The 27916-nt window shown below is 44.8% G+C and overlaps 1 protein-coding gene across 1 annotated transcript in view; it reads left to right on the top strand.

The window, feature by feature from the left end:
* Nucleotides 1-27916, top strand: part of KIF26B (kinesin family member 26B) — a 428220-nt gene that overhangs the window by 198363 nt on the left and 201941 nt on the right. The window contains exon 4 of the mRNA XM_074351720.1: nucleotides 11740-11906. Within this exon, the coding sequence (XP_074207821.1) occupies nucleotides 11740-11906 (167 nt within the window). The remainder of the gene's footprint in view (nucleotides 1-11739; nucleotides 11907-27916) is intronic.

The following is a 27916-nucleotide window of genomic DNA, read 5'->3' as shown; positions in this document are numbered from 1 at the left end:
AGGCTATAGCTGCCACCCCCTTCTCTTCTTGCGAGAAGCGCCAGTAATGGCGGCGCAGGTCTGAGGAGACAAAGGCCTCCCCCCAGGGCACACCAGCTGTGTTGCTTTTTTCACAATCTATAGGGGACCAAGGTTGTTCTGCTCCATATCTCCTCCCAGCCACGGCATGCAGCACCCTGTGGTCCCCCAGGGCTGCCTCAGTGCAGCTGCCCCAGTTGTCTGCCCGGCTCGGGCAGCCTGTCCCAGCCCCCAGCTGCTGGCTCATGTCTTGGGCTGGGTGTCGTGGGGACCCTTTGTGACTGTTTAATTTAGTTCTATTGGTCAAGGGGTGCTTGGGGAAGATCTGAGCCTTGGAGGCTCCCCCTCCATCCCGCTGGCCTCTCCGCTGGCGAGGGGAGACCCATCAAACAAGTGCCAGTCCTCCTTTGCCGCTCCCTCCCCATGGGATCGGTCCCACACTGTTTTGCTTTTTCTTCTTTCTTTTTTCGTTTTTTCCTACCATATTTTTGGCATCTTTGTTTTTCGAAGAGGGTGATGTTTTGTCGGAGTTCTGCAGGTGCTCTGGTTGGCTGAGTGGGTCCGTAGATGTGAGTTTTGATGTATTTGTGGGAGAGGGTGAGTTACGAGCATCCTTCTACTCCACCATCTTGCTTCTCTTCTGTAAGAGATTCTTTTTTTAAAAAAAGTTGTTTGGCTTTTTACAGCTTACTCGGCAATTTAAAAAAATTTTCAATTTAAGTATAGTCAGTTTACAATGAAGGGTCAATTTCTGGTGTACAGCATTTCAGTCATCCATATACATACATATGTTCCTTTTCATATTCTTTTTCATTGTAGGTTACTGCAAGACATTTAATATAGTTCCCTGTGCTATACAGTAGAAACTTGTTTATCTATTTCGTATATAGGAGTTAGAATCTGCAAATCTCGAACTCCCAATTTACCCCTTCCCACCCTCTTTCCCCACTGGTAACCATAAGTTTGTTTTCTATGTCTGTGAGTCTGTTTCTGTTTTGTAAATAAGTTTATGTGTGTCTTTTTTTTTTTTTTAAATTGAAGTATATTCAGTTACAATGTGCTGATTTCTGGTGTACAGCATAATGTTTCAGTCATACATATACATACATACATTCATTTTCATATTCTTTTTCATTATAGGTTACTACAAGATACTGAATATAGTTCCCTGTGCTGTACAGAAGAAATTTGTTTTTTATCTAGTTTTATATATAGTAGTTAATATTTACAAATCTCGAACTCCCAGTTTATCCTTTCCCACCCATTTGTCTTTTTCTTTAGATTCCACATATAAGTGATATCTTATGGTATTTTTCTTTCCCTTTCTGGCTTACTTCACTTAGAATGACGATCTCCAGGTCCATCCATGTTGCTGCAAAGGGCATTATTTTATTCTCTTTTTATGGCTAATACTCCACTGTATAAATATTCCACAACTTCTTTATCCATTCATCTGTTGATGGACATTGAGGTTGCTTCCATGTCTTAGCTATTGTACATAATGCTATGAACATTTGAGTGCATGTGTCCTTTTGAATTACAGTTTTTTCTAGGTATATGCCGGGAAGTGGGATTGCTGGATCATATGGGAAGTCTATTGTTAGTTTTTTGAGGAATCTCCGTAAGGTTTTCCATAATGGCTGCACCAAACTACATTCCGACTAACAGTATAGGAAGGTTCCCTTTCCTCCCCACCCTCTCCAGCATTTATCATTTGTGGACTGTTATAAAATATTTTTAAAAAGAATATTTGAGCTCTGCCTTGAGCTGCACATCTTAGAATTAAGAAATCTAAGGGAAGAGTCCAAGACAGAAATGCAACTGGCCCTTTGCTGCATCCTGCACCTTGGTCTTGATTCTAAAGGCCACTTGGGTGGCCCTGCCCCTTTACCTTCTAGTGACACAAAGAATAAAAGAAAAGAGTCATCATGTGCAGAGGGAGCAGATTTAAGCCCTGATAACGGGTGTCCTGAAACACGAGCAGCCTGCTCTGTTTGCTGAATCTCATCACACAGGGCGATCACCCTAGATGAAGGTGAGGCTGTAAATCGAGGGTGAGGACAGGGCAGCTCTCCTTGGCTCTGGTAGCACCGGTGTGCGGAATTCCCTTTTGTAAGAGGTCACTGAGTCAAATGCTCTGGATGGATAATTTTATGGCCACTAATAAAATTTATAGCCAAAGCAAGCTAAGATAATAAGGGTAATCAAACAGCCAGCCCTGGGACATAAGCATCCCGTCACGGCCCCTGGGTGCTGGCTGGGGGTTGGGGTGGCCGGACAGGACGGAGAGGAGTTCATCTGTCTGACTCCAGGCCGCTGCGGAGAGGGAATCTGCGCCCACATGAGCGGCCAACACTGGGCAGGCCTGGGGCCAGCTTCGAGGGGGCACTGCTAAGGGCTAGAGGAAAATGAACTGTCACACTGAAGTGCCTAAAATACAACCGTGAGCATGGGAAGAAATCTGAACCAGCCTAGTCAGGAAAGACTGTGAACGGACTGTTCAGGGAGGGTGAGGGAGGATGGCCTTTTACTTGGGCAGGTGTGAAGAAATCAAATGAGGTTTAACCCAAGAGCCCAGTTCCAGTGGGGGCTTCCTCCTGGCTTTCCTGCTCTCCTTGTCTCCCTTCTTCCTGTTCCTCCCTCGTTGAGGGTTCAGGGTGACCCCATCTCCTGGAGGCCATGGACATAGGCTGGTGGGGTCCTATCACTGACACCACCTGCAAACTCACCATCAGAGTCCCTGGAGGACTTGGCCCTGCTCTCTGACTCGGCCTCAACATCTAGAGTCCTCATGACACCTCAAAAATGAGAAAGCAGGCACAGGCCAGCTGGACAGGCTAAAAGGGGATGAACTCTTTGGTGTTGTGATGTTTTTGTTTTATTTCATTTTTTTGTGGAAAAATGTACATAACCTAAAATTTCCCATCTGATGTTTCTGGACAGAGACGGTTTTAGGTGAGTCTCACACGGTGGTCAAATCTCACCACCTCTGCTCTGTTCCAGGAGGGAGGCCTGTGCACCAGAACGGTTTCTAAGCTTTGAGCTACTTACTCAAGTGATTCTGGAACATTCAGGAAATATTTACAGCCCCTATTATGTGCTGGGCATTGCATTTGTAGCTCAGAACTTTCAGGTACAACCAGATGCTGAGTTTGACCCTGGAGTGGTTCTCCTGGGGTTAGGGCTACATTTCAAAATAAGATGACCACTGTCCTTACAGCTTTGGTTTCTGTCCAAGTGCTTTTTTCTTAGTCCTTTCGGGGAGCAGATTCTTGGGCTGTCCCTGAGGTCAACAGTCTCCCGGTGCTCTTTATCCTAAGTGGTTCCTTTTTAAATTGTGGTAAAATGTACATGATATAAAATTTCCCATTTTAACTATTTTTAATTTACCATTAGTTCTGTGGCATTAAGTATATTCATGTGTTGTGCAACCATCACTACCATCCATCTGCAGAACTTTCTCATCTTCCCACACTGAAACCCTGTCCCCATCAAACACTAACCCCCCAGGCCATCCCCCAACCCCCGCCTCTGGCAGCCACCATTTCCACTCCTGGTGCCTCATCTAAGTGGACTTGTACAAGATTTGTCCTTCTGTTTTTGTTTTTGTTTTTTTGAGTAAAACTTCTTTAGATGAGATTGGGGTAAATCCATTTTATTGTCCTAATTTTCAGTAGATTTTCTTCAAGCAAAAAGAGCCAGAACTAGTGAACTTGCTGCAATGTCTGCTGAGACCTCTAAGCAAAAACTTGTCTTGCGATGGATGCCATTCCCGCCCCTCCTCCCCTTAGCAGTCCTGCTTAGTTAGGGAAGATGCTTGATGCTGTGCATGAAACGGGAGCCGCCTTTGCAATATATCACTTCAGTTCTGGGTAGGTCTGGTTTCCAGGTAGAGAACAGACAGGCAGGGTGAGATTAAAGTTAAAGTGGGATCAGGTTTGCCCAATCGCTCAGGGGTGGAAAGCATGACAAGAAAAGCGCGCCGTGGAACAACCTGGTGAGGGCTGAGGGCAGCCAGTCTGGACACATTGAACTGCACAGACGCCACAGAAGAGGAGACGGTCTGGGCTTGGGAGACGGCCCAGTGCTTCCCTCCTGAGTGGAGTATTCCTCTTGTTCTCTGCCTGCTGGGATCAAACGAACATCACTCATAAAATGAAAGCATTTTGGTTCCCAGGAGGAGTGGTACCTAAGTAAGACATGCGCCCATGGCTGTTGGCAGGAATTCTCTGTGCTGCTCTGTCCTTGGGTCACAAAGTAGGCTCCCGGGGGAGCCTACTCCGGGGGGCCGGGTGGGAATTGAGGGGAGGGGACCCTCTGCCAGCTGCTGTGAGAGTCAGTCCCAGAAGTGACTCAAGTGGAGGTTGACTCCTACAGTGAACACGAACACTCATCTACAGAAGGGGATGCAAAATTTTCTCTCCCCCCTCAACTCTCTGATAGGAGCAAAAACTAAATAAGTTAATGGGAGCCTGTCTCAATGCAATGTGATTACTGGAGGAAGATGCCATTCTGGGTACTGCCATCAGCTTTCTGTGATCATATGGCTGAAATGGAGGGTCTGCCCGATTGGCTATAGCTGTTTATCTTTGGTTGGCGATGGCATTTTTTTGATCTTGTCCTTTGCAGATTTGCTTATCTTATTTATATTTTACATAGGCTTTTGAAAATATATTCTACTTTACTAATTCCCTAAGAGTGCAACAGCTGACAGCAGAGACAACACCAAGGGTTAACGTTAGCTGTGTCCAGTCTTTTTCAGGGTAAATATGAGTTGGTTTGTGCCGACACACATCAGAAATACTTATGGAGTGCCACTATCTGCAAAACCATAAAAACATAGGTAACAGAGTAAATAATAAATAACAATAAATGTATGTATATGTATAACTGAAACATTACTCTGTGCACCAGAAATTGATACAACATTGTAAACTGACTATACTTCAATTTAAAAAAAGGAAAAAAAGAGATATCCCAAAATAGTAAGGTATTAATTGCCTAAGAGAAAATGCTTTAGATGTTATTTTCTAGGGTTTGGGGTCATAATGTCATTAAATGTAAAGACTGAGTAGGATGCATTTGCTGTCCATAGATGTCTCTACGCAGGAAATGGAGACTGTTGGTGTTCCCTGCTGCCTTGGCAGAGTCCAAGGGAGGTGCTTTCTGGATCAATAATGCCATTCATTGACCCAGATGAAATTAAGATGAACCCCCATGCTGACACGCTTTGGAAGCTCTCAGAGTCCTTTCCATCAGTGGGAAGTTAAAGGTCAATGGCTTATAGATTGTGATTTGTGATGTGAAAGCAACCTTGGTTAACAACAGTCAAATGTCTTTTGTCTTGATTCTGTGGTCCAGATCATAACCAAATTTAAGATTCGAGATTTCTTTGAGGACAAGTATATTGCTCCTCATACTGAGGTATCAGGGCGAAAATGTAAATGTGATTGAAAGGCGTGAATCTTGCCCAAAGTGAAAATGTAGAGGGCAGCTTTATCTATGAGGTCTTGATAGGGGAAACTCCCATGCACACTGAGGACCCCGTGTGGGCCAAACACACACGTGTGCAAACACACATGCGTCCCTTTCGCTGCTCCTGGTTCCTTTGCTGACATGCCGTGTTTAACTGACCACCACCCGTGGGATGCGATGTGGTGATTTGAAAGTCACAGGCACTGTTGCTTTAGTGAAACAGTCCTGTGTAACCGAGATGGAGAGCTAACAGCAGGTTTTAATCAGAACTAAACCCAACAAAATCCTGTGGTGAAAATCTAGTCCCACCCCAAGTTAGTGATCAGGATCCCCTGGCAAGTGTTCAGCTGCTGCTTCTAGACTATGACATGCATACATAATCAAGGTAACAAATCCTTTTGCCCAGAAGTTTATGTTTTTCAAATGTGTTAGATGGCTAGATTGAGGTTTTTGAATCTGAATTTTCTCAGGAAGAATCTTGTGGCTTTCACAGTATTGTGAGAGAAAAAATTAATTCAGAACAGACTGAAAAGCAGAAGTAAACCACAGTCCTGTAAAAAGAAATCTCTTGATTCTAGATTGTGCAGTGAAGCCCATGTTTCCAGAAACTCCTGCTGTTTGGGTGTTTTTCTCTTACAGTGGATTGCGGGGAGGGGGCCACTTAGAGCCACCTTGAGGGGACAGTTAAAGCAGGGGGTTGGACTGAGGGTGGAGGGCAGAATGAAAATGTCTCAGAGTCAAACTAATCAGGGTCCAGTTTTGACTCCTCCTCACTAGCTGCTTTCCCCGGGGAAATAGCCCCAGCTTTCTGACCATCAGTCTCTTAGAATCTAGTTTCTGCAGGACTGCAGTGAGGGTTCTGTGGGGACCATTCACCCCATCCCTTAGCCCCATGTGACCTGCCGCTCACCTGGCCTGGGAACTAGAGGTGGGGGCCACTGTGTGACTGAAGAAGTTGGAGTTCGCGGGAAGCTCCTCACCTCACCCTTTGGAGAAGCCAAGGCTTCAGGGCCGATTTTTACAGAACAGAGCCTTCATTATAGCCAGCAGCAAAAAGCGAGCCCCTCTTAGACTTGCTTTTGAAGTGTGGAGGGCCCGCCTGCTGGTGGGAAAGGCCACCGCCCTGAAATAAAATTCAGAACCCAGAGAAGAGGGAATGCTGCTGAGTGGGTGGTCTCCCCCCAAGGAGAGGGGATGGCTAAGGAGCCGGGAAGGGGTAGGTGTTAGTTTTGTCACAAGACTGATCGTGGAAAGAAAGCCCCTCAGATCCCTTAAGGGCGGCAGTGTCTTCCCGTCGTGGCTTCTGAGACCCAGCTCTGGCTTGGGAAGCTGGGCTAGAGGGGATTCCCAGTGATGCTCTCTTGTTCATCTGTGCTGGTAGGACTGGGGCTGCAGCCAGTGGGCTCAGCCAGCATCTCTTTCCTTCAAAAGCACATTGGGAATGACCCAGGTTTAGCATGTGCTCAGCCCAGGAAACCCAGCAGGTGAGCACAGATACCTTCCTTCCTTTCTTCCAGTTCCCTGAGGACTCTCTGACCTAAAGATTTGGCTAAAAACACATTTTGGAAGCTCCCCACTACCAAATCACAGACACACAGATACACAAACACGCACACACACACATACATACACACACCCTTATTTTGGAGAGGGAGAGAAATCACATGTTTGGCTGGCTGCAAGTTTTCCTGGCTTTCTTTCAAATCTCTTGAGGTCAGTGGCTAAGTAAAGTTTACGCCCTCTAATCCCCCAAGTCTAGTTGGTACCCAGGTTATTCAGTAAGCCTCAGTAACTGAGGTGAGATCTTATAATAATTCTTTTTAAGAATAAAGAATGGAATCAAAGGCCTGCCTTTCCATCTAAACTTCTCTACTGAATGGCTGAACAGCCTTGGACAAATCATCTAACTAACCCTCTGAACCTCTGCTTTCTTATCTGTGAAATGGGCAGAATAGCCAGCTTGTCTACCTAACTTCATATTGATTGTCTCAAATGAGGCTTGTAAGAGAAAGAAGAGGTTAATCAACAGCAAAGGGGTAGACCGGTCTAAGGGCATCCTTTCTTCTGCTGATGACGATGTAATAATCATAGATAAGGTTCTTTAACCTTCTCTGCTTGACATATGACCAATTCAGTGACAAGCTGTCACAGTTTCAGAGAGCCACAGAAAGAATTTGGATGGGAAGAGTTCTTTCATAGTGAAATTTCATCCAGTGGACAATTACTTTGTTTCTTTTATCGTGGAACAATTCAGTTACAACTTCAGTGTAGTTTGAAGGGTGGAGGAGGAGGGAATTCTTGGTAACAAGCATGACAGTACCTTGGTAGGAAGAGCTCCATCAAAACCTAGCATTCTGAAGCCTGTTCCCCAGCATGTGTATGTAAAATCATAGCTTATCTGACAAGGGGGCTCCCCTCTCTCAGAATAGTCTAGAATTGGTATGATTTTAGTTGTTCAATTAAAGCAGCTATAGCTGCTTCTGTTGAGAGCCAGTCTATTTTTGCTATTTTTCAGAATCATAAAATAACAGACAGAAGTTTCTTTAAATCAGCTATTTTGTGGATTATTTTTGTATAAGATACCGAGAGCCGGTGAGCCAGTGACGTGTACACAACTGTCAAGGGAAAAAAAGTAAATATTGAAGATACAGGAGGCTGTAAGAAATGTTTGCATACATGCCTGCCACAGTGCCTGGTATATTCTAAGCACCTACTATGTGGTCGTTCTTGTGGATAAATGAGCAAGTAAATTAGTGGTCTAAAAAGGAGGCAGTTCTTAATCCCTAAACTAGCACACAGTGGAGCCAAAACATTACACTTTGGTGATAATGGGGAGGGGAAAATTACTATTCTATCCCAATAGTCAAACAAAATAGAAATACAATGACATTTTTAAAAGAACTAAGTCTTCTTCTTGAAAGGACTTAAGGAAAAAAAGATTTAATTAGATAAATATGAACAGTAGAAAATAAGAATAGCTCAGATTTATTCCACAAATATGTTTTGAACATCTCTGTGTACCAAGTATTGTGTTGATCTCAGGGATACAGAGGTAGTCCTAAGACCTACTACTGTCCTGGGGCTTTTGTATAGTGAGAGACAGTGACCTCCTATTAAATGCCTACTATGAATCAAGGTAAAGATACTGAAGGAAAGACTGCAGTTCTGGAGAAGCATCCAACAGAGGCTGGAAGGAGGCTGGAAGAAGGCTTCTCTGAAAGTAATGCTTGAACTTGGATCTGAAGGAAAAGAAGAAGCATTCCAGATGGACTGTGAAGGCATGTGCAAAGGCCCTGTGGCAGCAGGAGCATGTTGGAGGAATTTAAGGGAGGCCAGACACATGGAGTGCAGAGAGTTTAGGGGAGGTAGATTAGCTGTTTGTATATTATTTCTGAAAGTTTGTAATCCCTGGAGAAGATACTGGATGTGATTATAAATAATATGAACTTTTAGGTGATGAGAGCCTACAGGAGTTGGCGTTTGGGGGGATGCCTTCTTCCCATTATGGAACAAGCAGAACAAAACCTAGAGAATGCTCAGAAGGAACCACAAAGCGAGTGCAGCCCAGCTCGTGGGAGGCAGTGGGTGTGATGGGAGGCACGTGGTGAAGAAGAGCATGGACCGGCCTCGCCAAAGTCATGACACTGACTGTGTCTGGAAAGAGGGAAACCAGGGGGAAGAAGGGCAGTGTGACCAGGAACATGGGCAACTTCAATTTTATATAAGATTTGGTTCCTTTTAAAAAAAATATCTTCTAAGATATGAAATGTTAAATTTTATTTTTTATGAACACTTGTATATGTTTTATTATTATTTGATTTTTTTCCCCTCTATGTTTAATTTTTTTTCAGGTGGAAGGAAGGGAGAGGGAAGCGGGGGTGGAGGGAGAGAGGAGAGGCTGTACGGGCCTAGGAGTCAGGGTCCTGGTCTCAGCCACACAGTAGTTTTGGTAAATCACTTCTCTGCTCCACAGTTTCCTTAATTAAGAAAGAGAGTTTTGAAGAGGATGATCCTGACATACCTTTGAGCTCTAAAACATTCTATAAGTTTAATTTCTAAAAACAAGTGATTATTGAATTATTGTACTGACAGACTTGAGAGTTGAATGTCCCGTGTCCACTAATCTCCAGTTCTGTAAGAGTTAGAGATCCAATCTCGCCTGGCACAGGGTAGCCAGTAGCTCTCTTTGAAGAAGGCCAGTGCACTAGGTGACATTGTTGAGAGCCATGTGCCCACGGGATCCTCACGTTCCTTTTGGGCCAGACTCGGGAATCTTGAACCACCGAGAAGCCCATGTCTCTGCATTAGGCAGCTTACTATTGATAACACATCCTAGAGGCTTCTCTGTGGGTTTGCAAGGCACCTGCAAAGACTCTTCATACATAGTGAGGCAGAAGAATTCCATTCCCTTCCCTCCAAACTTCAGATCACAATGACAGTAATGAAAAGGAAACAAAAAAACAAACAAACAGAAGATCAGGTGATCAGATGATGCTAGCGAACCCATCCTTGAAGTAGTAGCAAATTGCAAGACACCTGTAACTGGTTTGCTGACTTTTTTCAGACATCTCTGTGTTAAAATCAGTGTCTGTGTCTCTGAGATTGTACTTACTTGATGAAAAGAAAACTGCTATGAATTTGGGGGTTGTGTTTTTAGACGTTGTCCAGGATGGCATCCTGTACCACTGCTGCTTCATAAATCCCATTTTGTGGTGACATCAGTGTACGTGGCCTTGGCCAGGTCCCCAGTTGTTTCAGGTGCCCCCTCATTCCTCCAGGAGAGTGGCAGCTGGTTAAGGGGAGCCCACACCCCATGGGCAGCAGAGGCAGCCCAAGGAGAAGTGATATGGGCCTTCTCCCTGGGCGGCAGCCCCTGCCCAGTGCAGGGAAAGTCCTCCAGCCCATTGGCTGCTTTTGCTTCCTCCTCTGTGGTTCTTCTGATGTGGGTTGAGTTTCCTCACAAAGCACTGAATGAATGAGAATAAGAAAGTGTGTGTTGGCAGAATGACAGCTGAATAGTGCCAAGGCTTTCCAAGTCTGAGCATGAATTTAAGCAGAGCAAAGCTTCAAGTCCATGGGGCTCAGAGTAATCGCTATTCTTCTTAAAATGGAAAGTACAAATGTTTTATGTTCAGAGGGTAACAAATGGGACTCTCACTGGCCTCCTGGCCTGCTCGGTTACAAAGTGGAAACTGTTCCTGATCTTTGCCTTCTTGCACTTGTATTTTCTAGGCAATTAGAAGCATTTTCCACTCAACATTTAAAGAGCTGACTGGAGACACTTTTTGTTCTTTTTTTTTTTTTTGAAACTAAAGTTTCCTTTAAAAAAAAAAAAAAAACCTAACAGTTTTTCCTTTTTTTGCAAGCAGACTGAAGTTTTAAAGTAACAGTCTTTCAAAATAGCACACTTAGACTTGCCTGGATAATTATTACATTTGTCGTGGGATTAGTACCTTCCAAAAGTGTAGTCTACATGAGTATCTGACTTGGCCCAGAAGTGCGGGTCTTCAGGGTATATTATGTGGATTTAGGCAAAATGGACTCAGCCCCACCCACTAGAACTTGCATTATAAAGGCAATTGTTGCAAGTAAAATGGAAGCTATTTATCGTAATGAACCAGTGGGAAAATCCAGTCTGTTGAAATGGTCTAAACCCTCCCCACCAAAAACCGAAACACCTCATTGGTAGTACTGTTTTTATGAGCTTCTCTAGATCATCTGTTTGCTGACTGCCTACAGCAGACAACAGTAACAAACCGTGTTTTAATTTCTTATGTCCTTCGCTTGCAGAGTTACTTCTCCCTTAATAAAATATCTTTGCCCCACTTGTCTATTTGGGAACATTTGAGGCCATTCCTGCTAAGAAACTGGCACTAGTTGGTCTTCCTGGTCTGGTCTTGGGCTGCAAATAGTGTGGATAATGGCTCCTACGTTCCCCTCCAAATGGAGGAGAGACACGGACTCACTGAAACTTCCGTGTCGGGGTAATTTTATTCCATTATATTTAATGAAAATGAGGAGGTATTCCAGCTAAGATGCTGGGAAATGGCCTTAGAGAAGCCCTGGGCACCATGTGCACTGTGTCCATGTAGCGTGTCACTGACTGCACGTGGGGGACGTGTTCCCTCCCAGCCTCCCCCTCTCCCGGAGCTCTGGCCCTGACCCCACAAGAGAGATGCTGCCGGCGGTGGTCAGGAAATGCCATGAGCCACAGGTAATGAGCTCAGTCTCCGTTTTCCTTGTCAGATTTCCCAGCTGATGACAGAGACTGGCCGGGAGGGCCTGACAGAGGCGGCGCTGAATCGCTACAATGCGGACAAGCCTTCAGCCTGCAGCATCCCCGCCTCGCAGGGCTCCTGTGTGGCCAGTGAGACCTCCACGGGCACCTCGGTGGCCGCGTCCTTCTTCGCCAGGTAAGAAAGGTGTCCAGACTCTCGGTTCTTTCAGGGGAGCCCATCTGGTCAGCCTCACATGTGGACCAGTTTAGTTAAAACACATGGAAGAGTTTGGGGATGCTATTTGACTTCACTCCTTAAGGCAGAGTTTCTCAACTCAGACTACTGACGTCTTGGGCCAGATAGCTCTTTGTCATAGGGGACTGTCCTGTGCTTATAGGATGTTCAGCAGCATCGCTGGCCTCTACTTGCCAGATTCCTACGGCACCTTCCCCAGTTGTGAGAACCAAAAGTGTCTCCAGATGTTGCCAAACATTGCCTGGGTTGAGAACCTCCCCTCTAAGGATACGTGGCTCTGAAGATGGTCCCCACAGGATGATGACCTTGTGGGCACAGCCCCATGGCCGCAGTTTCCAGATTTATCTTCTCCTTACAGAAAATGAACTGCTTAAAAATTAACTGTTAAATAGATGGCAGTTTTTTTCCTTCTTGACAGACTAGCTGGATAGTTTGATAATTTTAGAAATGTTAAAAAAAAAAAACCTGAGACACAAAACAGAAAGATATTTCAACAATGTTTTTTGCCTAATTTTAGCAACCTGGCAGAGACAGGGCAGGGGACAAAGGACAGCTGGGCAGGACAGCACTTCAGGGATTGTTTAATTTGATCTCCTTATTTTATGAATGAGGAAACTGAGGACTGGGAAAGTCAAACCATGAGGTAGTTTATAGCAAAGCCAGAAATAGAAACCAGATTCCTCTGGTTTTTCCTCTGTGACTCATTTTTTATTTGATACTTGTAAGTTAACCTTAGATAAACCTTCTCTACCTACGATTTGTTGAGCTCCTGAGTTTGCAGGGTGTAGACTAAATAGCGTCAGATATGAAATCCGAAGACCCCGTGGTTTGCATTCCAGGTCTGCCTCAGCTTCCTCATCTTCTCAGGGCTGCTCTGATTGTAAATTGTAATGCATGTGCTATACAAGTGGAAATTCACTATAGACTTCATTTGTGTGTCAGTGAGAAGGAATATCGTTTGGCTTTTCTTGCTATCTTTAGGAATGGTAACATCCAAAGCACAGATAAAAGGAAGAGGCTCTGATTAGGAAAGGAGCAGGTTTGAGGAGGAACAGAGGGCTAATAATATCCTGAATTAAGACACAATAAAGGCAGCACCTGGGGCTGGCTGGGAGACTGGCTTTTAGGTGCTGGTTGTACCTGGCTGCCATGAATAATTGGGCCAACTTGAATGTATGAAAATATCTATGTGGTGGCCACCTGACCACGGGGCCATTCTGTTAGCTGTTTGTATATGAATTTCTGTGTTGTCTGGGACCACGGAGCAAGCTTACTGGGAGGTCATGTCTATGCCATTCAGGGAGGGAAAAACGAGATGGAACAGAATGTGAGGAAATGCCACAAGCACAGAAGCTCCCAGGACTCTGGTAAATAGATGAATCTTTCAGATGATCTAATTATCTTTGCATTGAGGTTCTTCCCCAAATAATTGTGTCATTGTTGTGGTGGTGGTGGTTTTAATTCATGGCGAAAATGAGGCTCTGGAGGATATTAATCTATATTCAGAGCAAGTATTGGAAAAATAGTGAAAATTGCCATGAGCTTTTCAAAGGCAAGTTCAAGTTTGGCAAGTTCAGCAAAACTGAAGCTGCTGTGCATTGTTGAACACATGGATTTTCAGTTCTGTCTCTAGACACCACTTCTCATTGTAATAGTTTTTGTTTACAGCTCTTATGTTTAGTTTACAACCTTCGTAAGACCATGACTTTTACCAAATTCAAATGAAATTTTCAAGTAAAATTATATAAAGGGTATTTTTGGTTATTAATGTTTTTTTTCACTTCCCCATTTTCTTAATGTAAACAAATGCCTTGAAATCTGTTCTCATAGGTTTTGATTACTTCAGATTACTCAGTGCCTTCCACTCCTCTGCCGTCCATTTGCTCGTTGTTGGTCCATCACATTCATTAGAACTTCTCCCTTGCTCTCTTTTCCTCTGTTTTTCCAGTGACTGTTATTTTTTTTTTTAATAATGGCTCTCTTCTTGAAGATTCTGACCTTTACATAATTTTCTTCTGTTGACTAAAAACACATAGCTCCTGGGTTTGCAGTTTTCTGCATAGATTTTGATGTCTGCCTCAATATGGGGTTGCCCTCAAACACATTTTGTGGAATCCACTTGCTCTGCCTTCTCTCTCTGGCTTGCCGAGCTGTCCTGTCCCTCATTTCCTTCTACTGATTTTTTGCCTTTTGCCCGAACTCCTTCTCTTCTCAGGGATGTAATTATATTTCTGTCCATCTCCAGCTCTTGTGCAATTTCTTCCATCTTTGCTCTTAGGCCGTTCCATGTAGGACCTAATGGCCTTCTTCAAGATCCTTGACGTGCTGTTGACTGTTGATGACTGATTTAACTGGCATCCCTTTGAGGCCAGAGGTTGCTGTGGCATTAAAACCAAGACCAGCTCGGGTCCTGGGGCTGGGGCTAAGCTGAGCTGCGAGGGCCAACTCCTGGCCCAGAGGCCCTGCCCTCAGACCAGCTGCTTGGTTCACCAGCCCCTTGGGGGGCCTGCTTTTAGAGCTCTGTGCCCATGTGCTGCTGTATACACAGCTCTTACTGCTACAGAGAAGGTGCTGCCTAAAAGCCATTCCCACGTGCTTGCTGACAGCCAACTCAAATAGCGCCTTGTTTCACCCGTTATAGCAAATACTATACGTTTATAATCTGGTACCACGAAGGCTTTCTTCAGTCCCAGGGCATGCTGACACATGACAGTAGGAGTCGGTTATATGCGACGAGCTTATTAAGTCAAAGAAGGATGAGAAGGAGTGTGAAACTGCTCGTGGTTCTATTGTTCTTCCATCAGGTACAGTTCCCTTAGGGATGCTCACATCTTCCCATTATAAATACATTAACAATTATTACCAGAGAAAACTCTCCTAAACACACCACAGAGGGTCTCGGGTGATGGAGGAGGAGAAAAGCAGAGCTGGGTGCACAGGAACTGCCTGTTAACTTGCCAGTTCCCTGCGGGAAGACGGGGTAGACGTTCTGCCTCCAATTTTACAGATTGGTAGTTAATTTCCAGCCCCGTGTCGTTACAATAGAATGATACCTCTCTAAAAAAACGCACTAAGAGCTTTTTGGAGCTCATACTGTGGAACTTCTCTGTGTGATTATGATGTTTCCTGTTTCTTGTTTTGTTTTCATTGAAGCATATTGTGCCCACCCTTGCCTCCTAGCTCGTTCCAGGGTCTCATTCTGACTGTCTGTCCCTGTCCGTCTTTCTCCCGTTACTCCCGGCTCCCCCACTCCAGCTCCCTGTCTGCCTCCTCCATGGCTCCCGTGGAAGTGGGGCCGCTATTGAACCTCCTATGGGACACTTGTGGTCCGGGCTGACATATGTAATGGTGCCATTTGCTCAGGGGACAAGGGCAACATTGAAGGGGTGAGCAGGGCTTAAATCTGGCCCAAACTCTGCTGGCCAAGCTGAGGTACCTCTCACTGGGCTCTGTCTACCCAAAGGGACGTCTTTTTCTCAATTGCACAAAGGTACAGTCTGGGCTTGTGTTGCATCAACTGCTCCTGCCCCTTCCCTGAGGGCTAAACAGTGTCAGGGCAGTGATCTTGGAGGGCCTGAGGTAGAAACCAAAACCATACCCTCTGAATTTTTTGTTTATTTATTCCTGGCAGGTCCTAGCTTTGCATTTCTTAGCAAAGACTCCATGGACTTCTCAGAAAAGAAGGGACTCTGGCTCATGTATATTGATTGATGCAAGGAGTGTTTAGGAATCATAGTTCTGTGAATATCGTTTTGCTTGAACACACATCAGTTGTAGTATGAAAGGAAAACATTAAGAAGGAGCCAAATGTATATTTAGTGCTGTCTGATTTCAGGGGCCCCAGGAAATAGTTTCAGGTGTTTGCTGCCTGAAGAAGCAAATCCTTGATTGCTTAAGAGAGACAGAGAAAGCACTGAAGAAAAAGTGGCCAGAATTCAGTGTCTACACTATTATCCTTTGTGTTCAACAAAATCCTACAACACCTCAGATATAGAACCCTAACTCCCCATACCCCACCCTGGCAACCTTCAGGACTGTTCTGTTTTGAAGTGTGCAGACCATCACAGAATTGGCCCTCGTGGCTTAGCCCATGCCATTCTGACTTGGTGATCTCTAGTAAAGAAAATGGTCAATGTTTACAGCCCCCTCCCATCTCTCACTGCAGGGAATGTGTTAAGATGGGGGAATTTTCCCACTTAAACAAGTCCTTTGTCTGACTGATGGCCAGTTGGGTGCTGGCAGTCAGCTCACAACATCTGGGAATCATTTTTACGGCTTTGCCTCACTGGAAAATCCAGTTCATGCCTTGGTATGGATGCTTGAAGGCAAAGCAATTCCAGTGAGCCTGATGGACCCCAGTGATTCTTGTCAGATATTCTTAGGGGTAGGCATTCTGGTTCTTATTGTAGATTTGGGGAGGGGTTGTTGTTTATTTTTTGTTTTTAGTTGTAATTTTGAATTTTTTCTCAAACTGATTCAAGGGTTGAGGTGGGGAGAAGAATATTGGTTAAAGCAGAGAAAGATGGAGTGGCCTGTGATGAATCCACAGCCTGCCACTGACATTCTGACTTTAGGCAAGTAACTTAACCTCTCTAAGCCTAGGTTTCTTCTGTTAAACAGAGATCATCATGTCTACTTCATAGGATTATGGAGAGGATTAAGTGAAAATGTGCTAGTACTTTGTAAACGTCATCTAAATCCTAGAGATGATGTTAAGATGGCACTTGCCATGAAAAGGATGGAATTCTACCCTCAATGGGCAATCCAGTGAATTCTCACATTCTCTTTTGAGTAGGTGACTTGTGTCATGCCTACCTTTACTGTCTGTTTACATGGCACCTTGCAATCCCTCCTAATGACCACCTGGGACCTCCAGGGCAATCGTGAAGATCAGGCATCATGGCTCAGAGAACAGAACTGCCAGCACAGGGGGCCGAGGACCACAGTTGACTGTTAAAGCCTCACCAGGAAAGAACCGGGTGCCACTGGTGGTTGAAAACATCAGTGACCCACACAGAGAGAAACTCTGCCCTCCCTACTGAGGCTCCAGTGAGCGGACTACACACTTCTAAGTCTTTTGAAAGGCTTCTTTCTGTAGTTTTATAGCCCTAGAAAAACTCTCAGACAATAAGAAGGAAAACAAAAAGAAGAAAGGGAGGCACAATTAAGAATTCTATGACTGTATAGCTTGGTGGTGACTCAAGTCTGGGGAGCTGGAATTCTACCCTGACCCTGACAGTGAAAATGAACCAAAACAGTAAATAAAATGGAAGTCAAAGGGGGAAATGTTCACTTTCTTTGTTGATACCCTCATGCTTTGAATTGGAGGCTGGAGAGGGAGGATAAGGTGGTGTGGAGTTGATTCAAAAAGAACAGAGGAATGACCTGAGTCCTGAAGGAGAAGATGGATGGGGAGGGAAGGCGATTTGATCTAATATGTATTTTAAAAATGTATTTCCTAGTCTGCACCTCTACCCCCACCCTATTGAGATTCTTCTGTAACCTGTTTCCTTTCTTCAGTATTTACCCATTAAAAATAACAACAGCCCATATTTCTTGAGGGTTTCCCATATGCCGCACACTATTCTGAGGTCTTTACCCAAATTGAAACTTCAAAAGCCCCCAGGAATGGGCCCTCTTGTCATCCCATTGTTTAGATGTGGAAACTGAGGCAGAGATCGGTGAGTCACTCCATCACGGTCAGACAGCTGGAAGGAGATGGCTTAAGTACCTACTTAAGCCAGGCTGTCTGATTCCAGAGCCCATGAATCCGAATGCAAGCTCCATAAGGGTGGAGAATTTGCCTCTTTGTCCTTGGCTAAAGCCCTCATGCCTTGAAGAGTACCTAAGACAAGTTTGTTGAGTGAATGAACTAATGCTCTTAGCCACTGTGCTCTCCTGCCTCTGAACTCAAGGTGGGTTGTGATGGGTGGGCCATTGTGAAGTCTCAACACGAGGATGACCAGTGAGACCAAAGTAGAGGCTGAATGCAAAGCCCACCACGGAAGCTACAGGGAGAAACATTTTACCAACTACTCTATTTTTCTGATTTTGTTGGTTACAAAAACATTGCTTCCTGTCTCACTCTGAGTAAAAGTTAAGGATTTTTCAGTGACTCGCAAGGTTGTCTGTATAGTCAGCCCTCGCCCGTCTTACTCTGATCCAGGCACACTGACCACCTCACTTGTTCCTCGAAAAGTGCCAAGACCATTCCCTCCTCATAGACTTTGCTCTTTCTGTTCCCTCTGCTCTTTCTCCAGATACCTGATTCTCTCCACCCTTCCTTCCTCCAGATCTTTGCTCAAATGCCACTGAATGGCAAGGCCTTCCCTGACCTCCCTGTTTAATGTGACCACTGTTCTGTCTCTGCACCCCTCTTCCCTCATCATACCTATTGTCTTATGAATATCTGTTGAATAAATGAACAAATGAATGAATTAATCTCAAACTAAAAGGGAAATAGGCAGCTAAGTCTCCAGATTGTCTGCCACTGAATTTCTTTGAGATGTTCACATTTTTTTCCCCCTAAATTCAAACGACATGCTTAGGAATTAAATTCTGCTTTTAAATTTAGGGTGTTTGGGGAGATAACATCGTAACAAAGCATGGAAAAAGGCATTGCCGAAAAGTGGAGATTCTTATTAAAATATAAGTACCTGGCTGTCTTTTCAACAGGGGGATTTGAAGAGACGGGACAAGTGGTACAGCCTGGGACAAGAAACCAAAGAAAGAGTTAAAACAGAGAAAAGAGTTATGAGTTACAGGACCCACACAAATGAAGTAGGGCTCTCCATCTTCTCTCCTGTCTCGTTGAAAACCTGTCTTTCCCTCCTTTGAATAAACCTCTTTGCTTTCTGTCTGTTGCTTTGATTTATTATTTTAATTCTATAGCTGTCTTAGTGAAGTATGTAAAGCATTTGGGGATAAAGTCATGTGGAAGACATTATAGAAACTAAAGATGTATTATATTATGTGGTGTTGGGTAGCGACTCAGTGTGCTGTGGAATCATAGCCTTGATGAAAACATCGGTCTGTGGCATTGTCTATCGGCTAAGAAATTGGCTCCTCATTGAGGGTACAGGAAGGTGGAATTTAGGAAATACTGTTATAATAATTGGGAGACAAATAGGTAGAACTGAAACATACAGAGACCTAGTTGAAGCCCCTGCTTTTTTATAACTGAGAGACGTCCCTGAAGGTGGGGTTTGTATTTTCTTGCCTCTAAAACGGAAATAATGAAATTTTTCTTTTTCTTCTGTCTGATTACTAAGGTAGAGATTTCATGAGAACAGGAAGTGTGTCTAATCCCCTACTGCGTTTAGCATCATGCTCAGCACCTGAATGTTGAAAGAATGAATCAACCATGCTTGAAAAGTTAGGTCTGTCTTGCTTCTCGAAAGAACCAAATACTTAAAAGAAACTGTGGGATTGTGTAGCCTCAGAGTTACTGTCATTCCAAGTACTAGTTTTAATGATAAAGATAATTCTGATGGATAAAAAAAATACATGGAATATTTTTCCTTATTGATTTCAAGACAGATTCAGCAGGACACTGTTTCTGATAATCATCTTTTTATTTAGCTGATGCAGAAATGGTTCTCGCGTCACACTGTAATTAGATGCTTTGCCTGGCACCTGGTGTGCTTGTTCATGAAGAATACCGGAATTCAGGAAATATAATTTCATGAGCCTAGAAATAATGGACTGTGTCATTTTCTTGGCACCCTCGAAAACCAAAGCCTTAAGAGTCCATAGTTTGTCCTTTTAAACCCTAGCAAAGGACTGAAAGGGCCTTGGCCCTGACAAAGAGGCGGAATTTCTCTCGAGGCCTGTAGAGAAAAGGATGCAATCAGTGCAGGCAGGCCACTTGGAATGAAAAAATGAGAAAATATAAACCATCACTCAAAATTTGTTTCCAGTCTTTTAGGCACTTCAAAAAATAAACGTCGTTCATTTTTCTGAAATAAATTTTCATTTACTATTATCTCTGTCTCTTTGGTGCTCAGTCTAAAGCGGCAAGGTGGCACTTGTGGGGAAAGCAGAACATTCCCGAATCTGGCTATACAGAATTTTAAGGGCACTTTCTAGGGATGAAAAAAAAAAACCCTAAACAGTCTTAAGTCCCTACATATGCTCTCACCACCTACAAATGTTTTAAAATCAAAATAAGACCTTGTTTCTACTCTTGAGGAGTAGAAAACACATCAGAGAGGAGGATTACCAAGCCCTGTGCCATCAAGTCTGATCTGGCCGGTCAGGATCCTTGCAGGCACTTCCTTTCTCCTGCCGCCTCTGCAGCCCCCTCACACACACTGGCTCCAGGTCTTCCAGGAATTCACCTGCAGCAGGGCAGCTGGCCCCCACACACCCATGCCCTTCTGCTCATCATTCTCTGAACAAAACCTTGCAGCTCCCAAGGTCCAGGACTTGTGACTGCCTGAGAGTTTTCTCTGGCTGCTGAAGCCCATGGCACTCAAACACAGGACAGGCAGATTGCCAGGGAGGTAATCCTGTTGGGAGCAGCTCCCAAATAAGGCTGACAGGAGTTGGTGGCTAACTACCCCAGTTCCCTTGCCCCTTGGCTGGGATAACACTGAGGTAAGGTCTACCATACCTCCCTGACTTCCTAAGGAGGACTGAGCCCCAGTTGCCCACATCAGCAGTTGGCTTGCTAACACACCCTCTGGTCACTTCCTTCCCTCCCTGTCACACTTTCCTATTCCCCTACACTGCTTCCTGGAATTACCCTCCAGTTAAACCTACTAGCAGGTTCATCCTTGTCTAGGAGTGCTTCTAAGGAAACCCAGCATAAAATATTGGCAATATATCCTCATTCATTCATTCATTCAGACATCCATACATGTATCCACTCCATCATTCATTCTTCAGGCATTAGGTAAGCCCATACTGTATGCCAGGCATTCTGTTAGACACTGAGGATCACACAAGGGCAGCCACTGCCATCAGGGAGCTCCCCGTCCAGGGAGCAGCCAGTCCCTTGGCTGGACAGTTACAAACAACATGAAAGTCCAGGGCAGAGAAGCACACGAGAGCTCCCATTGTCACTGTCCCTGAGTCTTCAGGTTGTTTGGAAGTTAACAATGACTTCACAGCCTGTGTTATTATCGGAAATTGTCTTACGCATTCATTTCCGGTCTCCCCTTCTAGCATGTAAGATCCAGAGAAAGAGGCATTTGTCTATCTTGTAACATTGTTGCATCCTCAACTCTTAGAGCCGGTATGGGACTCAGTGAGTACTTGGCGAGTGCATCTCAGGAGCGTTAGGAGTCTGCCGTGGAGAGTTTCTGCCAGCGTCCTCTCTCCCTCCTGGGGGGGTCCAGCTTTGTCCTGGGGTAGCTGAGCTCCACTGTGGAAGGAGTGTCTCCAACGCAGACTGAAAGCTCAGGGCAGGAGAGAGAGCAAGTCACTGCACCTTGAGGGTGGGGCCATCTTTCCAGTCACTTGGAACTAAGTACTTTGCCCAACCACACACCTGAGGCGAGCATTTTCCTTTAACATAATGGAGAGGTGGGGAATCTGCTTGACACACAGTCTGTTGATTCAAGTGTGAATCACATCTAAAACACACCTTCACAACAACATCTAGGATGGTGTTTGACCAAACATCTGAGTACCACAGGACAGCTAAGTTGACCATCACACCTGGAATTGGTATTCAGTTTAACTTGAAAATACTTTCCAATCTGTTCAACCCATCAGGTGCCTGCTGAGACCTGCTGGGGTTGCTCCTGGAGCTGGTTTCTTAGCATTCGGCTGCTGGTCCTCAGGGGGTGTGCCTCCTTCCCTTCCTCTGCCAACCTCTCGTCTTCACCCTTTGTTCCTCAGTGTCCCCACCTGTTGACAGGTATCATTGAATCCTTGTGTCTTTTGGATAATTTGGGAATTCTTATATCATTTGTTACCTAAGATGCTGAGTGTTTTGTTTTAGCTTTCACATCACAGAGAGAGAGAAAATGAAAACAGATATTGTTAATCTTTAAGCTTCTCCTGTGGTCCTAAACACCAACCACAGCCTCAGAGTCCTGAGGTGGATTTACTACTTGCCATGTTGTTTTTTTTTTCCTTTAAAGCTCGGCACATGAGGAAGATTGATTTCTGGAGCCTAGATCCTGCTTAGTTGGGGGAGGTAGGGAGGGGAAAGCTGCAGTAAATTTAAACATCACTAGTACTTCTTTACACATTTCGGGAAAAAAATCCTAACTTACGTCTACTGCTACAGGAGCTCATAAATTAAAAATACAAAGTCTATTTCCTATACAACTGGAACTTCAAAATCACCATCCATTCATTCTGTGATTGCCCACTTCACAAAAGAGGATTGGAGGGCGATGGCCCAAACAGGACTTCCCAGCACAGCTTTGATAGCCAAGCAGTGATTCACCCGTATCTTTTGACCTTTGCTTAAAAAAAAGTCTCAGGATAAGGGAATGATTGACCTGAAGCGTAGACTCAAAGAACTCGGTCCCATTGTCTGTTTCCTCTGAGCTGCCTCTTGTATTACTCTCTCTTCTTTCTCTCCCTTTCTGTCTTTCATTATGGTTTTGGTTTGTTATTGTATGTAAATTTCAAAGCAAGTCAAACAGCGTCAGAAACAAAACACAGGAAAGTCTTTCTTTTCCATTCTGTTCTGAGCCATAAATTCCTCCCTGGGCTCAAATAATACACTCAGGAGGGCTGGTGGGATGGGCTTGATTAGCCTCTTAAATGTTTCAGCCCCTGCACACCACAGAGCTTCCAAGAGGAAGGAGATTATTTTCCCTCCTGTCCCTAAGGGATTGCTGGTCACCTGCTGTAGTGCCCCTTTACGGAGGTTAAGGTTGAACAGTCCTGGTGGAGAAAGAAAGTCCTAAATAAGCACAGGTACAACTTCCAGACCCCATAGCCTTTAACTTCTTCATTTTGTTGTTTGAAAACTATATTTACCTTTTCTGAGAAAATGCATAAACAAAGGAAAAACCTAGGACATGTTCTACCTAGATTTTCAGAAAGCCTTTAAAAATATGTCACACCCAAAGCAGGAGGAGTGATTTTATACTATGATACTCCCAGCCCTTCACTCTTGGTGTTTCCTGAAGAGAAGTTAAAGCATATGTTCCCATAAAGAAGTACATGAATGTTCACGGTAATATTATTCATAATAACCCAAAATTGAAAACAATGCAATTGTCCACCAACTGGTAAACGGATAAACAAAATGTGACATATTCATACAGTGGAATAGTACTCAGAATATTCAAACTGTGTTGTATATGCAACAGCATCGATGGATCTCAAAATAATTATAGTGCGTGAAAGAAGCCAGATCCCCCACCAAAACCAGAAGACTCCATGTGGTGTGATTTCATTTGTATAAGATTATAGACAATACGGACTAATCTGCAATGACAGAAAGCATACCAGTGGTTGACTAGGAGTGGGAGGGAGGGAGGGAGGGAGAACAAATGGGCATGAGTACACTTTTCCTGGTATTGGGTGTGTCCATTAGGTGATGGTTTCACAGGTGTATACATGTGACAGAACTCACCAAATTGTATGCTTTAAATATGTACAGTTGATTACATATCAATTATGTAAATAATTGAGTTTTCTTTGGATTAGGGAAAATGTTCTCTGAGATGGAGAGAGAATTGTCTTAGAGAGTAAATGAAGAATTGGGATAAAGGATCGTTTTCTCTGGAAGGAAAGGTGTTAATAATAGGAACCCCTAGGAAAGCACGTTGAACTGGCCTTATTCAACATGTATTTCAAGGGATCACAATAAGAAGTAGCATGGAAAATTTCCAAATTTGTGCACAAAGCTAACTTCTTTCAGGTAATAAAATATCATCAAGGTTAGAATGAACCGGAGGAGAATGAGCAGAGAAGCTCTCATGAGAACAGGAAGAAGCGGTTCAGGTAAAATAATTCAAACTATCCTATGAGACAGAAGCCTCTGAGAAACTGATTCTAGCTGCGAAGAAAACCTAAGGACTTAGTTGCCTGAAGGTTCAATCTAAGATTACAGCCGGGAAACCAACACTAGCAAAACTGGTTAGACGTTATCACAGACAATATTGGAAATAAAGTGACAGGTATCATCTTACCCTTGGACAAAATAGAAATTTGTGTGAACCTAGAGGTTCTGATGGATTTTTGATAAGTGCACCTTAAAATATAAGAGGGAAGCAAAACCATCGAGGGGGTAGAGGAACTCCTCAGTCTGGAATACAAGATGTAGGAGGGGATCTGAGCAGCTCATTTGACATGTATACAGGTTATTCATTAAATCTTGAGTTATGTCTTAAGATTGAGAAGCAGCAGCATCAGGGAAAAATAAAGCAAGCTGTCCTGCACATCCTAAGACACGGGACCAACTGAGATTATAATCTGGAGGTCCAGATTCATTCACAGATGGTAGGCTGATTGGACGCTGTTAGAGCTGAGGGGTGAGGAGCAAACCCCCAACTGCTGATGCCATAGAGGCCACTAACTTGTCTCTTATGCAGAAGGAGATGGAATTCTCAGCTCAGTGTATCAGGACTCTGGTCCAATATAATGGCTCTTCTAATCTGTTTCTGGAATGGTCCTTTTTCCAGCATTTAAAAAAATGGCTACATTATCCTGAGCATTTATATCAAGTAACAACAGGTCAGCTGATGGAGATGCATACAGTTGGCTGGAAGCAGGCCAGGATTTAGAAGCCCCTTGGGCAAGTCTAGGTTGGGCTCATGTCATGGACCCTCTCCTTTGGAGGCAGACTCGTGGGCAGGCTGGTGTAGAGTGACTTCTGGAATCTGATGTTTCGGGTATGAATGCAGCATGGCAGATGCTAGGCAGCTCTCCCTGCACCTGGATGCTTTCATGCCCACAAGGAGGCAAGACGGGAAGGAATAAAAATCCAAATCAGTGCGATCACTCAGAAAGAGGACAGGTGATGGCCTGGCCTTCTCTCCTTGGCTTTGTGTAGAATTGTAAAGTGCTGCTTGGGGACCGTGAACTCCAGCCATCTGCTTACTTGGATCCTGGAGAGCAATACAGCTGGTATCTGCCGCCACAATGAAGAGGGGTGTGGAGTGCAGAGGCAGGGCTGTCCGGCGTTCATCGCCAGATCGCCAGGGAGGAGCTGGGCTTGGAAGACACAGGGATTTGCATTTGAAAGTAAAGACACAGGAAGCCAATGGCTCCCCAAGGACAAAGCCACCGGGTTTCCTTTGTAAAAGAAATGGAAAAGTGCAATTAAAAAAAAAAAGTTGACTTTTTTCAAGATGTGTACATCTCAGCCACTGCTGAATAAAATAGTCTTTCTCAGTGGCTGGCTTCTTGTTTGCTATAATCATGTAATTTTCTGATGCCCACAACCGTCAGTGCTTCCCTGGCTTCCTTCCCCCATCCATCTGTTGGCTTCTGGGAGCCATGGTCCTGGTCCATCCGGCTCACCAGCGTGTGATTCCGACAGTAATGAGCAACATGGGGAGACCCCAGGAGAGGAACAAGAATAGGTCGTCCCTATATTTTTATGTGGAGATTGATAATCAAGGCTAACAATCCCAGCAGAAGGTGAACAACATATTAAACAGAGGGGAAAAGATAATAAAATATCTCGTGCTGCTTAACAATCGTTGAGTGGAAACGTTCCCTGGAACTAGCCAGCTGTGGCACTTGATGGCTCATAAAGCCTCGGTAACGTCCATCAAGGGCCTTTTTTCTTGGTGAGGGACCATTTTTTTCCATGCAGTTATGATAGCATCTGGTTCCTGTCCCTGGAAATGCAAGGAAGCCACAGGCACCGGCAGCCAGCTGCCGGGGAAGAACCCGACTGCAGTGGCATCTGGCCCCTTTGATGGGCTTCGGGTCACTTCTGACCGAAGGGGCACCATCAGAATACAGATGCAGGTTCCACGGGTGGTCGGTCAGTGAGCCCCTGCTGTGTGCCAGTTCATCACATTCAATCCTCAAAACTGTGAGCTAGGGATTATCACCATTTAAAAAGGGATACCGTGGAAGGCAGAGCCCTGGACCCTTTGAGGAGTGTACCCAGGTGACACCGCTGCAGGTGACAGGCCGAGATGCCCACACCTGGTGGTCTTTGCTCTGCGCCCTTCTGTTGTGAAGATGGAAGAAGAGGGGAGTTGCTGCCGTGCGTGCTCTGGGTATGTGCGAAACAGCTCTGCATGTGCTGGTCCTACCTGGGCACCTGTGTGCTGAGAAGGGGCAACACTTGCCAGAATCCTCAAGATAAACCACGGGATATGAGGTGACCTGCTGTTTGAGGGTGGGCTTCCCAGAAGCAGATCGTAAAGTGGGGAGTCCTGTGCAGGAGATTTATTAAGAACATGGTCCCCAGGCGGAGGCAGAAGGGACTGGTAAGGGAGTGAGCGAGGCAGGAAAGGGAAGAGAAAGGGGAAACTCAAGAAGGCTGTGTCCACCCCCTCCCTCTTGCAGGCATGGCTTTCAGCATCAGCCTGGTCCTGCTGGGGAACTCTGGGCTGTGGGTTATGCCTCAGAGTCGTTCTGAGCTGGGCAGCTGGGCTGGAGCCATCAGCTCCCCGACCACCTGTGAGGGTTGCAGGAGAGCAGTAAATCCTGGAGACTTCCCGCCAGCTCTCCACGCTCAGGAGCAGCAGGCTCTAGCCGCCCAAGGACTGGCCTTTGGAAAAGAGCCCCAGGTGCTGACAGTTGGAAACAAAAGTGCACTGGAAGGGAGCACGCAGCATGCCAAGAGGGCGCAGAGGGGACCTGGGCTCTGCAGCAGCCTTGTCATCTGCACCTGCCCTACGTCACGCCAAGCTGGCAGAAGAGGAGACAGTGAGACAGGAAGGCAGCAGTGAGATGAACCAGGTACCCCCCCCCCCATGTTTTCAAGCAGCACCATCCACTGTGTCTCCACAAGAAAGTGTCGATTTTCCTGAATTCTGGGAATGGTGTTTTTCATCCCTAGGTTCGGATGTCTTTGACTGAGGAGCCATTTTCAACTCCAGTCAGTGTGAAACAGAGTGTTGGGCTAGTTCATGTCGGATGATATAATGGGACAAGGCAGATTAATGTCTCTTGGGAGGGAAGGGAAGTTGTTCCTAAGTAAACTTCCATGCTCTCTCATGAGGTGGGAAAATGCAAAGGGAAAAAATAAAAGTGGGGGTTCTGCAAGACAGAGAGCCTTTCCATCTGAAACCATGCTGTGACTTGAGGTGCTACGGATTCCAGACACATCTGTGTCTTTCTTCAAAACCAATAGCTGCATGTAAAAAAAAAAATTATATAGTATGTTGAACCCATAGCAATAATATTTTAAGTGAAAACAGATTTCTTCCATTTAAAAGAAATGTCAACTCTTTGTTTGGGGATGTGGGGGTTCCTCACATGTGTCTCAGCTGAACATGAACACCACATTCCTGTGTAATTTATAGCAGAATATGGCTCTGTCCTCAGCTCACTTTGTAGCTGTCACAGCCATCAACAGTGAGGACATTATGGTTTTAATGTTGTGACTGAGTAGAGACGAGAGGGAGTCGTCCTCTTCTCTGGGCTGTTTGAGGGCGAATAGAGTGAAACCCACGTGTGGAAATCAGGAATCACAGTGGAGCCGTGCTTCTCTAGCCGTGCAAGCCTGCTGTTCAGGCAACCCCAGCCTGGGGAGAGCCGTCAAAGGGGCATGGGCAGAAACTCCAGCAGATAATGAATTAAAATATTTTACGATGATAATGGAATTACAGTTTTTCAAATGTGTTTATCCTTTAGAGATACATACTGAAATATTTACGGATGAAATTGTTATGGCATTTTCTTCACAATAACGTAGAAGAAGAGAGAAGTGTTGGGGGAGGGGGTATACCTGGAATAAAGTTGGCTGTGAATGAAATTGTTGAAACCCAGTGATAGGTCCAGAAATTGTTCTATTTGCGTATATGTTTGAAATTTTCCATAATAAAAAGTAAAAAAGTTCATGAAGATAG

Source organism: Camelus bactrianus, chromosome 23 (assembly GCF_048773025.1).
Source record: "Camelus bactrianus isolate YW-2024 breed Bactrian camel chromosome 23, ASM4877302v1, whole genome shotgun sequence".
NCBI classification, from domain to species: domain Eukaryota; kingdom Metazoa; phylum Chordata; class Mammalia; order Artiodactyla; family Camelidae; genus Camelus; species Camelus bactrianus.
This window is presented reverse-complemented; position numbering and strand designations above follow the sequence as displayed.